The following is a 14,586-nucleotide window of genomic DNA, read 5'->3' as shown; positions in this document are numbered from 1 at the left end:
ATCGGTTCTCTTAGTCTAAGGAGTCCGGGAGCCCTGAAGTCAACACGGCTTCTTAACCTTTTTAGGGGTGCGGGGGTTGTTGGGGGAAGGAGTCGAGGACCTCTAAAATAAGATAAAATCTCCTCAGAAAAATGTTCTTTTCCGTACACAAAATACTGAAGCCGTTCCATGGACCTGTGCTAATTACAAACCGTTATTCTACACTTACCCCCAAAGTGCCTGACCATGGCCACAGTTCAAGAAGCTAGTGCTTCACTAGGCTTAAGACCGGCTATACCCCTGGGAGACTCTGGGCCACGCCTTGGGGCCGCCCATGGGGAATTTCAGATCCTGACCCTCACAGTACAGTTGAGCATCATGTTTCTTGAACACACAGCCAACCCTCCTTCAGCGATGCTGATAACCTGAAGTTTCTGCCCCGACCATCTGGGAGACAAGGAGAACACCTCTAGGGCCCACTCTTCTTTGCTCAGGCTTTTCTCCCCATGCCTATCTTCCAGCACCATAGCTGGAAGAATCATACCTTCATATCAATTTTTGCAACAGTGCATGAAGAATGAGAAAAAGAGAGAGAAAGTCCCATTCATTTTTCAAACAAATGTTACCTTCTCCAAAAAAATACCTTTCCAGATTCTTATGTCTCCTTTGGGTGGAGGTGAAGGGTCTGGTAGAACTCATTCATTCATTCATTTATCCCACAACTTAAATCACTCCACGCCGTAACTGTTTGTGTCCCTGCCCATCACAGATTCAGTTCCTCTAGGACAGCAATTCTGTCTTAATTCAGCCGGTATCCCCAGGGCACAGTTCTCTGCCTTGAAAGGTGGGAGTCCACCTGTGCGTACGTCAGAACTACGCAGGATGGAGAACAGTGGTTTAGGGAGGGTGGGGTAGAGTCAGTAATTACTGACTTCTCCTCCACCCCCCGCCCCCACCCCTCAGCTTGCCCCTGCAGATTCGGACAGCCTAGCTGGGGTGGGTACCTCTCTGGTGCTTCCATGACGCTCTGAACGCTATGGCAGTGAACGCAGTTAATGAAAGTGTTGGTTTAGTTGCCGGCCTTCTCCCCCAAGTCTGTGAGACCGAGTTGACCGGCCCCCCTCACCCCAGCTTAACACAGAGTAGGTGCAAGATAAATATGTGTTGAACGGATGGATGGATGAATGGATGGATAGATGGGTGGGTGGATGCGCACGAGTGTCTGCATGCCTCCCGCAATAGCCTGGTCAAGCTCCCGAGCAGCCGCGTCAGGGTCCCTTCCCCCGAGCCCCGCCCCGGTCGACCCCACCTTTCCGCGCCGCTCCGCCCCGCCGCCCCCTTCCCGGTGGCCCCTCCCCGCGCAGGTCCCGACTCCAGCCGCACCTCCTCCGACTCTGCAGTGGCGGCGGGGTGGCGAGCCGGAGCGCCAGCGGGCCAGGGCCGGAGCCGAGCCGGGGTCGGGGAAACAGCGGGGACCCTCGGAGGCGGGGCCAGTGGGACCGCGATGGGCGTGGAGATCGAGACCATCTCCCCGGGAGACGGTACCGGGTGGCGGAGCCGGGGGAGGAGGAGGGGTCTCGGGGCGGAGCCCGGCGGGCGGGGGTCCGATTCCGAGGTGGCGCGGAGGGTGCTGAACAGGGAGAGCTGGCCTAGGATGGGGGAGGCGGGAGAAGACCCTAGATGGAACTGTTGGATGTCTAGCACACATCCTTCGCCATCCCCTTACGCGCCTGCTCACCTAGAGGAACGAAGGCGGCGGCTGGGAGGCTGGGGTCTGCGGCCCGCCACCGCCCCGGGGGCCTCGGGCTGCCGCTGCCCGCGACTGGAACCGCTCGATTATCCGCTACTCCTGATTTCCTAGGGCCGTTTTTTAGCTCCGCTTTCCCTGCCCTGCTGGTTGAGCTCTGGAAACAGGGGAAAGGACCTGCTTTGGGGTCTCTTCTGCTCGGGGCAGCCCCCTTCTAACGCGCCCGCCTCCCGGCCTCTGGTTGGGCGGCCCCCTGCGATCTGGGCGTTGAGACGCTGTAGGGACCGACCCAGTCTGGGAATGATGGAGCGCTTCTTCCACTGCTTCTGCATCTTGCTTTATCCTCCCTGTCCCACTCAGCCTCTCATGCCATCCTGTCCACTCCCATGGCTTTCATTATGGGCTGCAAACCGATGGTCTCCAAACTTAAGCCTCCAGCCCAGGCCTCCAATCTGAGTTCCGGGTGGTCCATTTATCCAGCTGCTGCTCAGCCTCTATCTGCACATCCCACGGATCCCTCAAAGTCAGCAAGTACAAAACAGGACTCATGCTCCTGGTCTCCCCCACTCCCTAGCACTCCTCTGTGTTCCCTTGTTTCCTGCCTCAGGATTGGCACCAGTCACTTTCCCAAGCCAGACATTACAGGCATCACCCTTCTGTAATTGAGTTTGGATGTGCCATGAGTAGCTATTTCTTTATTTCTTAAACCAACCTTAATTCAGACTGGAGTCCTCATTTCTGCAGGATTTGACAGGCAAACTGCATGTCAGACATTATTGACACTCCCCCACCCCCGGGAAATTGGAGGGACTCTTGGTTCTTGGCCACCCTCCTTATTGAAAAGCAGTGGTCCCTAGAAAGTCCCAGCCACAACCTTGGATCACCCATGGGCTGCAGGCTTCTTTTTCCATGCTGGGAACCATGGTGCTGTGCCCCAGGAAGCATCTCCCTGAGGCCTTTTTACCCCCCGGGGCACTGCCATAGAGTTCTGCCAGTGGCCTCCAGGCCTCTTCTCCTTTCCCTGGTTCAAAGAAGCCTTTAGAGTTTTCTCTCCTTATCCTCCCTCCCTGGCTAGACAAGGGGCATTTTCTCCTGAAGGGGGATCAGATTTTTAGGGAAAGCCTGGAGGAACTTTGGCCTTCTGCTTTAAGCTCAATCTAAACCCCTGAGTCAAGAAAGCACAAAAGGGCCAGCTACCATGCTATAACCCAGAGGGGGCAATGTACCAATTAATATTTCAATGACTACACTGCAGTGCTGGGGATGCCTGCCTTGGTGGAGCCCACACCACATCCTGCCAAGTTCTTCTGCTGAATATCTCTAAGGTTCCATCTCCTCAGCCCCTGCCCTAGTTCAGGCCAACATCCTCTCTCACCTGGATTTCTGCACAGTCTCTAAACTGGTCTCCCCACCTCCATTCTCACCTCCTGGCCTTCCATCTGGCCTCCCACCCCACCCCCACCATTTTCCCCACCACAGCCTGAGCACTCTTTAAAATGCATATTTGACCATGCCCCTCCCTGGGCATAAAACGTTTTAATTAATCTTACTTTTTCTCCAGGCAGACAGTGATACAGCCTCCTGTTACCTTCCATGCTAGAGCCTCATCTCTTACTACCAGTACCTACCCCCACCACCAACTTTTCCTCCGGCTTTATCGAGCTGCCTGCCAGTTGTTAAATATACCAGTCATTCTGCAAATATTCATTGAGCATATACTGTGTGCTAGACCCTAGGATTACACAGCAGGGAACCAGACGGGCTCCCACTACTGCTCAATTTGAAGCCTTTGAACATGTGGTTCACTCTTCCCAAATTATCTCCCTTACTTCCTTGGTAAACTACTCATCTTTTAAGACCCAGTTTAACCATTATCTCCTCTCTGATACTTTCCCTGCTGCTCAGTCAGTCAGGTGCTCCCTCCCAAGGGCCCCCATCTAAATATTGGCTCAGCTGTTAGCCCTCACAAGGCTTTAAATCCCACTCAAATTTATACCTCCAGTGCAGACTCTCCATCTGTCTACTTGTAGTACAAATTCACATGTCTAAGAGGAATCTTAAGATTGCCACCTGCACAAATCTGTTCCTCATCAGCCTTCCCCGTCTCAGGAATCAGCTCCTCCATCCTAAATCAGCTCCTCCAAACCTAAAACCCAAGCATCGTGGTTGTTTTCTCCTTCTCTCTCATCCTGGACCCCATCTCCATGCCATTAGCATGCCCTGTCAGCTCCAATTCCAAAGTATATTTCCAATCTATTTTACTCTCTTCTCTGCTGCCAACCACTTTAATTCAAGCCATCATTGATTTTCTGTCTGGATTATTGCAACAGGCGCCTAACTGTCCATCCTACACACAGCAGCCAGAATGATCTTATAAAATCTTAATTCAAATTATGTCATTCTCTTGCTTAAAACCTCCAGTGCCTTCCTGCTGCACTTAGAATTAAATCCGGCTCTGCAAGGCCCTGTGTGATCTGGCTCTTTCCCACTTGTCTCCACCTCCTTCCCTTCTTTCCAGTCGTCTAGGCTCCTTACTGTTTTGTAAATGCACTGATCCTTTTCTGCCTCACAGTTTGTGCACTTGCTGCTCCCTCTCCCTGCAGTGCTTTTCCCAGCGTATTGCTCATCCTTCAAGTCTCAGCTGAAATGTCATCTTCTCTGAAAGGCTGTCCTGGACCACCCATTCTAAAATGGCCTGTCCCACTGTATCTCTCTGTAATTTATCATTGTGTTTATTTAGAGAACTTATGACAATCTATATTGTCTTGTTTATCTGAGTATTGTTTGTCTCCCTCCATTAGAATGTAAACTCCAAAAGAGTAGGGATCTTGTCTGTATAATTCACTGGTGTATCCCGAGATCAGGCCCAGGCCTTGCACACAGCAGGTATTCAGTAAATATTTGTGAATGATTGTGTTTATTCATCCTTGTGCACAGTCATCACCCTGCATTATAATCTATTATTTATGTGTCTGTTTCCCTAACCTCATTGTGAGTTCATAGATTGCTCTGTGTCTCTGGAATCTAGTCCAGGCCTGGCAGAGAGCAGGCTGTCAGAAAGGTTCGTGGAATGGACAAAGGAAAGTAAAAAGAGCAATCAAAGAAAGGAAAAGGACCAGGAGAGAGTGGAGTTGTGGAACCCAAGGAAATAAAGGTCAAATCAAGGCCAGAGAAGTAAAGTGACTAATCTGGCTCGTACAAAGCACAGAGCCAGAACTGGAACCATGGGCATCTCCATGGTATGAAGGGGAATGTGGGCCAGAGCTCTTGGTCACAATCACACCTGAAATGTCCCAGGCGGCTTTCTCCAATGTGGTGTTCATTCATCTATTCTCATGTCTCCTTGCAGGAAGGACATTCCCCAAGAAGGGCCAGACGTGTGTGGTGCACTACACAGGTAGGCTTCACTCCCTGAGCCCTCATCCAGACCTGCCCCTCCCCAGGCAGGTCTCTCCTCTGATATTCCTCTCCAGAGGTATCAGCTCCCCCAGACCAGGCCCAGAGCCCAAGGCAGCCAAGTCTCCCTCTGACCAGCTATCCCCAACTCCTCCCAGCCAGGCTTGAGGGAATGAGAAAGGGGGCTTGCAAGGTTAACCCCTGCCCTCTTTTTTTTTTTTTTTTGCGCGGTACGCGGGCCTCTCACTCTTGTGGCCTCTCCCGTTGCGGAGCACAGGCTCCGGACGCGCAGGCTCAGCGGCCATGGCTCATGGGCCCAGCCGCTCCGCAGCATGTGGGATCTTCCCGGACCAGGTCACGAACCCGTGTCCCCTGCATCGGCAGGCAGACTCTCAACCACTGCACCACCAGGGAAGCCCACCCCTGCCCTCTTATACCACCTCCATTCCCCTTCTGTCTGTTGCAGGCAGGGTGGAGCCCTGGCCCTCCTGGTGCTGTCCGATACTTGGAAATTCCTCTTACAGCTCTGAGAGCCCTGACCCTCCCTGCAGACTCCCTTTTCATCCTACAGTGTTATTAGAGCAGAGGAGGTCAGCTTCCTGAGAATTCCCTTTCTTTTTTCAGAAACAGACTATTCAATTCAGCCTACTGTTATTGATCACCTACTGTGTGTGAGATGCTGTGCTGAGCAGTAGGGGCACAAAAATGAAACAAGAGGATCCCTACCTTCATTGGGCTGGGGGGTGGGGGTGGGGGAGGGCAGGAAGTCAACTGGAGGCTCTGACGCAGTGTGAGGCACGGGTGGCAGTGGCTGTGTCAGGGTGCTGTGCGGCCAGAGCAGGCCCCGCCTCTGCTGAGCCCTCTTGGATGATCTGCACTGGAAGGCCAGGTGGGCTGAGATCCTGAGGACCACTGGCGGGAAGGTTACAAGCAGATGTTTGTTCTGGGGGTTGAGTGCTCTGCCTTGTGACCTGCTTCCCAACGTGGCAAACTTGGTGACAGCCACTTAGCAGACAGCAAGGCCAGTTTAATTCCTAGGACATAGTCAGATGGGGCCATTTTTAGCAGTTCTCTGGGCCAGTGTGAAGTGCCAGGTTGATTCTAGGCAGACAGTGTGGGTATTTCTCAACAGCTGTGTTGCCGGTCGCTGACGTCAGTGGGCTGGAGCTGTGTTTTATCTCCTGGTGATGTGGCCTAATTACCATGAGTCTTCTGGGGCCTCTGACCTGTGTAATTGATTTATCTGTTCGACATGTTGCAGACAGACCAGTCCTTGTCAAGTTACTCAAACCACAACATCCTTTTGCAAAGACTTTTCACAATACATACAGACAGGAGGCAATGTGCATTAAATACTAACATCAGCCATGAGTGGCTCTGGTCTGGGGAGGGATTGTCTCATCAAACCCAGCAGGAGACTGTATGGGACTTTTTGGTAAACTTTTTTATTATATATAAATACAGTAGAGAATATAACTCTAAGATGAACAGCTCGATGAAATTTTTCTAAAGTGATCACACTTATGTAACCACCCCCCAGATCAACAGACATTTCCAGCACCCCCAGGACTCTCCCTCTTGCCTCTTCACAGTCATTACACCTCCCTAAAGGTAAACAGCATTCTAACTTTTTGTCCCTGTGGATTGATTTCACCTGTTTTTGAACTTCATATAAATGGAATTGTAGAGTATGTACTCTTTTGTGTTTAGCTTATTTCATTCATTATGTCACTTTTTTCACTTTTTATGTCTGTGAGATTTATCCAGAGTAGTTTGCTCTTTTTTATTCCTGTACAGGTCATTGTATGAATATATTGCAATTTATCGTTTCTACAGTAGATGAACATTTAGATTGTTGTTCGTTTTTAGCTATTATGAATTGTGATGTTTTTTGGTGCACGTGTCGACATTCTGTTTGGCTATGTATATGCAGAAGCGGAATTGCCGGGGCACAGGGTTATACCTATGCTCAGATGTAGCAGATCCTGCCGAACAGCTTTCCAAAGTAGTTGTGCCAGTTACCACTGATACCAGCAATGTCTGAGCATTCCAGTTCTACATCCTCATCAACACTTGGTTTTGTCAGCCTTTTGTTTTGTTTTTGGCCTGTCCTGGTGGTTTTGACTTGCACAGCCCTGATGATTAATGAAGCTGAGTACCTTTTCACGTGCTTCCTGACCATTTGGATATCCTTGTTAGTTTGCCCAAATTTTGTCCACTTAAAAAAAAAATTTGGTGGTCTCTCTTTTTCTTATTGATTTGTAGGAGTCCATCTGTATCCTGGATATGAGTCCTTTGTTGGTTACACCTATTCCAGACATCTCCCATGCTATGGCTTGCCTTTTTACTCCTTTATTGGCATCTTTTGAACAGAATTCTTTTTTTTTTTTTTTAACATCTTTATTGGAGTATAATTGCTTTACAATGGTATGTTAGTTTCAGCTTCACAACAAAATGAATCAGTTATATATATACATATATTCCCATATCTCTTCCCGCTTGCGTCTCCCTCCCTCCCACCCTCCCTATCCCACCCCTCCAGGCGGTCACAAAGCACCGAGCTGATCTCCCTGTGCTATGCGGCTGCTTCCCACTAGCTATCTACCTTACGTTTGGTAGTGTATATATGTCCATGCCTCTTTATCGCTTTGTCACCGTTTACCCTTCCCCCTCCCCATAGCCTCGAGTCCATTCTCTAGTAAGTCTGTGTCTTTATTCCTGTTTCACCCCTAGATTTTTCATGACATTTTTTTTTAAAATTCCATATATATGTGTTAGCATACGGTATTTGTCTCTCTCTTTCTGACTTACTTCACTCTGTATGACAGACTCTAGGTCTATCCACCTCATTACAAATAGCTCAATTTCGTCTCTTTTTATGGCTGAGTAATATTCCATTGTATATATGTGCCACATCTTCTTTATCCATTCATCCGATGATGGACACTTAGGTTGTTTCCATCTCTGGGCTATTGTAAATAGAGCTGCAATGAACATTTTGGTACATGACTCTTTTTGAATTATGGTTTTCTCAGGGTATATGCCCAGTAGTGGGATTGCTGGGTCATATGGTAGTTCTATTTGTAGCTTTTTAAGGAACCTCCATACTGTTGAACAGAATTCTTAATTTTAATGAAGTCCTACATATCATCAGTCTTTCCTTTATAGTTAGTACAGTTCAGAAATCTTTGTCTATCCCTAGGTCATGAAGATGTTCTTCTGTTTATTATTTTATAGAAGCTTTATTATTTTATCTTTCATATTTAGGTCTGTGACTCATCTGGAATTGATTTTTTTTTTTTTTTTTTTTTGCGGTACGCGGGCCTCTCACCGCTGCGGCCTCTCCCATTGCGGAGCACAGGCTCTGGACACACAGGCCCAGCGGCCATGGCCCACGGACCCAGCCGCTCCGTGACATGCGGGATCCTCCCGGACCGGAGCACGATCCCGTGTCCCCTGCATCAGCAGGCAGACTCCCAACCACTGCGCCACCAGGGAAGCCCCTGGAATTGATTTTTATGTGTGGGTGAAATAGGGGTTCACTTTGATGTTTCATTTTCCCCCATATGCATATACAGTCAATCAAGCAACATTAATTTAAAAAAATCATCCTTTATCCATTGCATTCAGTGGCACCTTTGTCAAATCAGGTCACCATGTATCTGTGGGTCTGTTTCTGGACTGCATGGTTTTGGATGAACCTGCAGCAGTAGATAACAGTATATGGTCTGAAGTGGATTAAGTCATAAGAAACCTGAAGAAATTGGGGAGTGAGCAAATCAGTCTTTAAATGGAGTGTGTGAATGTGTGTGTGCACCTATCCATATATGTATTGTACAAGTATGTGTCTGTGTGAATGTATTATATCTGTGTATCTAAATATTTTCCTAGCATCTGGCCATCGGGGTTTTCTTCTGAGGGTCTATGCATATATGCATGTGAGCATGCATGCGCATCTCTGAATATCTTAGCAGCCTGTGTGTATGCATGAGTTTGTATTTGATCTCCTATATTTGATACAGAAGGATCCATCTGTTTGCCTCTCTGTGTAGCGATAGGGTTTTCTTCTTTGCCTGATTTAGTACCCAGGGCAAGAGCACAATTTATTCTGCCCAGAAAATAGGTAAATAAGAATGTCTCTTGTATACATTTATGTTGTAGAAATTAGGAAGTGGAATCACAGATGCTCAGATACTGAGCAGGCCCAGACCTTTCATGTTAAACATGGCAAATCTGAGGCCAAGAGAGAGGAAGTAATTTGCCTCACTTCACACAATGAGTTAGTGTCCGGGTGAAGTCAGAATCCAGTCTCTGAACTTACAGGCTAGGCCTTTCTCTGGTCCCAAACTGCCTTCTGTTGTGGTCCAGGGGCCACAAGAAGTCATGGAATAGCATCATTTACAGAATGTCTGATCTTTGAACTAGAGACACCAGTAAGAACAGAAAATAAAAAAGCAGCTCTTGGGTCTTAGGCAGCTGGACTGAGACAACACATGTACATCAGGGATGACAAGGTATTTGCAGCTGGAGGCTGAGGGGTGCTCCAAACTGCTAAGACAACACTCGGGGTGTTCTGGGTTCACATATCTCTTTTGTATGAGGTCTGGAGGCCACCACTGACTGGCTGGGTCACTTTTTTAAAAAAAATTTATTTACTTATTTATTTTTGGTTGTGTCGGGTCTTAGTTGCGGCATGCGGGATCTTTCATTGCGGCGCACAGGCTTCTCTCTAGTTGTGGTGCGCACAGGCTCTAGAGCGCACAGGCTCAGTAGTTGCAGCTCATGGGCTCTCTAGTTGTGGCGCGCAGGCTCCAGAGCGCACGGGCTCTGTAGTTGCGGCACGCGGGCTCTCTTGTTGTGGTGCATGGGCTTAGTTGCCCCGCGGCATGTGGGATCTTAGTTCCCCAGCCAGGGATCGAACCCGTGTCCCCTGCATTGGAAGGTAGATTCTTGACCATTGGACCACCAGGGAGGCCCCTGTCTGGGTCACTTTACAGTTACAGTTCACTGTAGTAAAGGATGATATGACCTTTGGGTTTTGCATGTTGGGGGAACCTTGGGCAGACCAGGTGTGGACTCAACCTGAGGATGAAATGCCTGGGAAAACAGATCTTCAGGTTGAGGCAGCTCCATGATAAAAGTTGCAATGTGCAGAAGTACTTGAGAAAGGTATAACCTGAATAGGGCAGGGAAGGGAAGGAAGGGAGGGCAGAGAGAAGGTTATCAGGCAAACAGTAGCTAGATCTTAAAGTGCCTGGATACAATGTAGGCATTTGGATTCTGCCTCTGGGGAGTTACTGAAGTATTTTAAGCAAGGGAGTAATAGGATCAGGTATGTGTTTAAAAAAAAAAATCATTCTGGGTACAGTATGGAGAATGGAATGGAGGAGTAAGAACAGAGCAAAAAGGCCAGTTAGAGTTGGTTCCTGTACACAGGTGAGATATGATGGTGGCTTGATGAGGACACAGGGTGGTGGTAATAGAAATGGAGAAAATAGCTGGACTCCAAAGATATGTAGGACTTGGTGATAGGCTGTATGTGGAAGTATCCAGGTTTCTTGCTTGGCCAACAGGACGGATGGGGAGGACTGAAAGACAGAAGGTTTGTACAGAATAGGAATTCCATTTTAGACATGTTGAACCTGAACTGGAAGTTAGCTCATGACCACAATTATTTTCCACCCTATCCTTGCTTTCACAGGAATGCTCCAAAATGGGAAGAAATTCGATTCATCCAGAGACAGAAACAAACCTTTCAAGTTCAGAATTGGCAAACAGGAAGTCATCAAGGGTTTTGAAGAGGGCGCAGCCCAGGTAGGATGAGGATCCTTGTTAAGGGGGATTTGAGGAGCTGGGGTTCTGGGCTCAGCACTCTGCCCTCCACCCTCACCCTATCACAGACCACTGCTGCTTTGACTCCACTGTCAGGCATGGTGATGCCACCTAGTTTCAGTCGTGGCTTTGTGTCCCCACCCTTTTAGTTGCCAGCATGACTCCTTTCTGTCACTGGGGGCTCTCATCCCAAGCACATCTCCCCAGCTAGTTCTGAGCAAGCCTGTGAGCTACCAGCTGTTTGGGACTGAGGCAGCAGAAGAGTTGGGGTGGGGGAGGCCAAGGTGATTTTTTTTTTAAACTTAAAAAAAAAAAACCCAATTTCAGACTTGCAAAAACATTGCAGGTAGAGTTCCCATATACTCTTTACCCAGCTTCCCCAAATGTTAATGTTTTACATAACCATAGTACAGTGATGAAAACCAGGACATTAACATTGATACAATACTATTAACCAATCTATTCAAATTTTTGAGTTGGTTATTCAAAATTTAAAAATCGATTATTCAAATTTCACCAGTTATCCCACTAATGCCAGACAAGTTCTTGAGGACTGCTGTGATGAGCCCTGGTTCAAACTCTTCTTCTTTGCTCTGTGAAGTCATGTGATGCTCCTTGCTGTGGCCTCTAATCTCTAAATCTCTTTAATGAACTGCTTCTATCACCTACTTGAGCATGTACATGTACATGTGCTCTTTATACACCTCTTTAGGCTTCTCTGGAAGAAGGAAAAATTATGAACAAATAGAAGTGTTGGGCCATACACTAATTGAATAACCAGCAGTGTTGTTGGATGAATGAATTTGAGACTACTTTTCCCGCAGTCAAGTCTCTGTTAGTCTGAGGCACAATCTGCATTTGTTACAACTCTTAGCATCACTTCAATGTGCCACGTATAAAACTCATCTCAGATCTTCAGAGTTACCATGAGGATGGTTTGGGAAAATGCCATAGTTATCTTACCTTTTTCTTTTAAATCAAGCTGGGTCCTCTTTCTCCTCTCCCCATCTGCCCCCATCCCTGCTAGATGAGCTTGGGGCAGAGGGCGAAGCTGACCTGCACCCCTGATGTGGCGTATGGAGCCACGGGCCACCCCGGTGTCATCCCTCCCAATGCCACCCTCATCTTTGACGTGGAGCTGCTCAACTTAGAGTGAAGGCAGGAAGGAACTGAAGGTGGCTGGAGATGGCTGCTGCTCACCCTCCTAGCCTGCTCTGCCACTGGGACGGCTCCTCCTGCTTGGGGCTCTTGATCAGTGCGCTAACCTCACTGCCCCAAGGCATTATCCATTCTCTCTGCCCAAGTTGCTCTGTATGTGTTCTGTCATTGTTCACGCGCATCTTTGCTTGAGGAAACTTCAGTTGCAGATTGAAATGTTTCAGGTTGTGCATTTTGCGTGATGCATGTAGTAGCCATTCCTGATCACAGAACAGATTTCTTGTTCGCACAATCTACACTGCCTTACCTTTACTTAAGCCAGACACACAAGGTGCTCAGACATGAAATGTACATGGTGTACACAGAGGGACTTGAGCCAGTTGCCTTTGCTGTCACTTTCTCTCTCAGAAATTCTGCTGACTTAAACGATGTCCTTTTTGGAAATGATATGAAAAATAAAGGCTCTGTGCTTGACAAATTCCTGTCCATCCTTATTGAAGGTAGAAAGTGCTTTAAGGACCACATAAGTCAGTTGCCCTTGGGAAAAGAGTGGAAAGGAGAAGTAGCCAGGAGAGTGATAATAAATACAGTACAGGTTTCCCCCACTATCTGAAAGTAGAAAATAGAGCATTCCTATGAAGCCTTTTGTAAGCTGAAATGGTATAAAGCGAAGAAGCAATTACCTGAGGGCACATCTTGCTTACGGATGCATGAAATAAATCGAGATAAAAGCACAGATGCTCACAGACACAGTTCAAAGCTATGACAGCTTGATGCCGAGATGCTGAGTATAGTTCTTGGGGAAGGAGCTTGGTGGTGTCACTTTCACTGCTCAGGGTTCATACTGCCTCTATAATGGCTCTGAATGCTATTTTTGCTTTTCTCCTTTTTTCATAAAAGCAAAAATCCTTTCTGGATTTCTTTCGTGCAGCAAAAACAGGTACTCCTGTAGGTCTTTCCTAAAAGTGAATTAGCATGAAGCAAACTTTTGAAAAGCAGCGGATACTTGTAGCTCCGACGTACCTATTGTACTTGCTGGGCCTTGTTCTATTTTTAATTTTTTTTAATTTTAAAATAAAATTACCACCAATCCTCTAAGCAGCCCCACAAGGTAGGTTATGACTTGCCACTCACCTCACAGGCTCAGAATTCCCCTCTGAGTAACTAAAGGAATACATTGTGCTCAAAACCCACAGTTTAGCAATCAAATGTGGGATTTGAAACTTTAGGTGATCAATCATGAAATCTACATTGGGACTTAGAATAAGAAGGATGAGCTCCCTTCTTGGAAAAGTGCATTTTGTGCACCTAAAGAAATGAGGGTGTGTTAGGCCTCAGAGCCACACACTAACTCACATTAGGAAGTTACTTTTGAAAATAAATGTGTGCTTATTTTCATGTAGATTTGCTCTAACTTTACAGTGGGGAATTACTTCTGAGAAGAATGTATGATTTTGAACTTGTTTCCACATATGCTGCTTATTTTAATCTACATTTATTATAACTTACAGGACTTTCCAGTTAGGTTTTACAACCAGCCTGCTTATTGATATGTGTTAGTGTACGTCAGGGGAGCCTGTGGCAATGTAGCTAAGAGATTTTTCTTTTAGTTGGCATGGGTGAGAAAAGCTCTTGGCCATAGTCAGAGTTATTCTGTCAGCGATGTCTTGGAATTGTTTCAAGACTGAGGGAGGGGCAGGTAACAGGTACTGTTAGTTTCCTTCATAGACTCATTGATAATACGTCACATAACGATACATGTGATATGGGGACACAACATCTTGATTATTTTATGTATCCCTTTTGTCTCCAAGAAGTCCTGGCTGTATTCCCCTGCTGAGGACTGAGGAGTTAATGAAGATGCAGTGCTTTAAGATGCAGAAAATGAAATGAGAAAGGGGCTGCTTTGCTTTTAATCACCAGTCCCTGTGCTCACCTCTGCAGTGGGACCAGACCAGTCAAAAGGTGCTGCACTCATTCCTTTCTGGGGGGTTTCCTTCAGAATGTCTTGGTTCCTAGCTTTCCTCAATGATACAAATGTCTATAATTTCTCAGAACTCAGCCTGTATAAAAGACAGTCACGTTTTCTGCTGTGACACCAATAGGATAACTAAAAATAGCACCAAGGACCATTTCAGGTGCCCATTATGGAGTCACATAAAAGATCTCAGTCTAGAGTATTTATAGCCAACGTGGTAACAGGAGGCACTAAGAAGAGGTGGGGGTGGGGGGAAGCAAATACCTACTGGCTAGCACCTGGAGAGGATATGATGCTAGGCTTCACAGGCCCTGCTTTACTGACGCTCTTAAAACTGCACCTTCAATGCCTGGTGCAGAGGACTGATTGTAACTATGTCCTCAGCATTTTACTACACACAGACGTGGCAGAGCAGAGGCTCAGTATTTGTCCACTGAATTAAAGTTCTTGTAACATAACTGGAACAGGCTAAAAAATTTCCAAAGAATTAGAGGGC

General features: G+C 47.2%; 1 protein-coding gene across 2 annotated transcripts; it reads left to right on the top strand.

The window, feature by feature from the left end:
- Positions 1-1,338: 1,338 nt before the first annotated feature.
- Positions 1,339-13,341, top strand: FKBP1B (FKBP prolyl isomerase 1B). 2 transcript variants are annotated; one of them, XM_067703586.1, is made up of 4 exons: positions 1,339-1,520; positions 5,076-5,123; positions 10,824-10,936; positions 11,937-12,075. In XM_067703586.1, the coding sequence occupies exons 1-4, from the start codon at positions 1,484-1,486 to the stop codon at positions 11,979-11,981; spliced, it is 243 nt and encodes an 80-aa protein (XP_067559687.1). In that variant the 5' UTR covers positions 1,339-1,483; the 3' UTR covers positions 11,982-12,075. The 2 variants fall into 2 exon arrangements, with proteins under 2 accessions (XP_067559687.1, XP_067559686.1); XM_067703585.1 differs by having other exon boundaries at positions 1,347-1,520; positions 11,982-13,341.
- The last annotated feature ends 1,245 nt before the right edge of the window (positions 13,342-14,586 follow it).

This window comes from Pseudorca crassidens, chromosome 14 (assembly GCF_039906515.1).
Source record: "Pseudorca crassidens isolate mPseCra1 chromosome 14, mPseCra1.hap1, whole genome shotgun sequence".
NCBI classification, from domain to species: domain Eukaryota; kingdom Metazoa; phylum Chordata; class Mammalia; order Artiodactyla; family Delphinidae; genus Pseudorca; species Pseudorca crassidens.
This window is presented reverse-complemented; position numbering and strand designations above follow the sequence as displayed.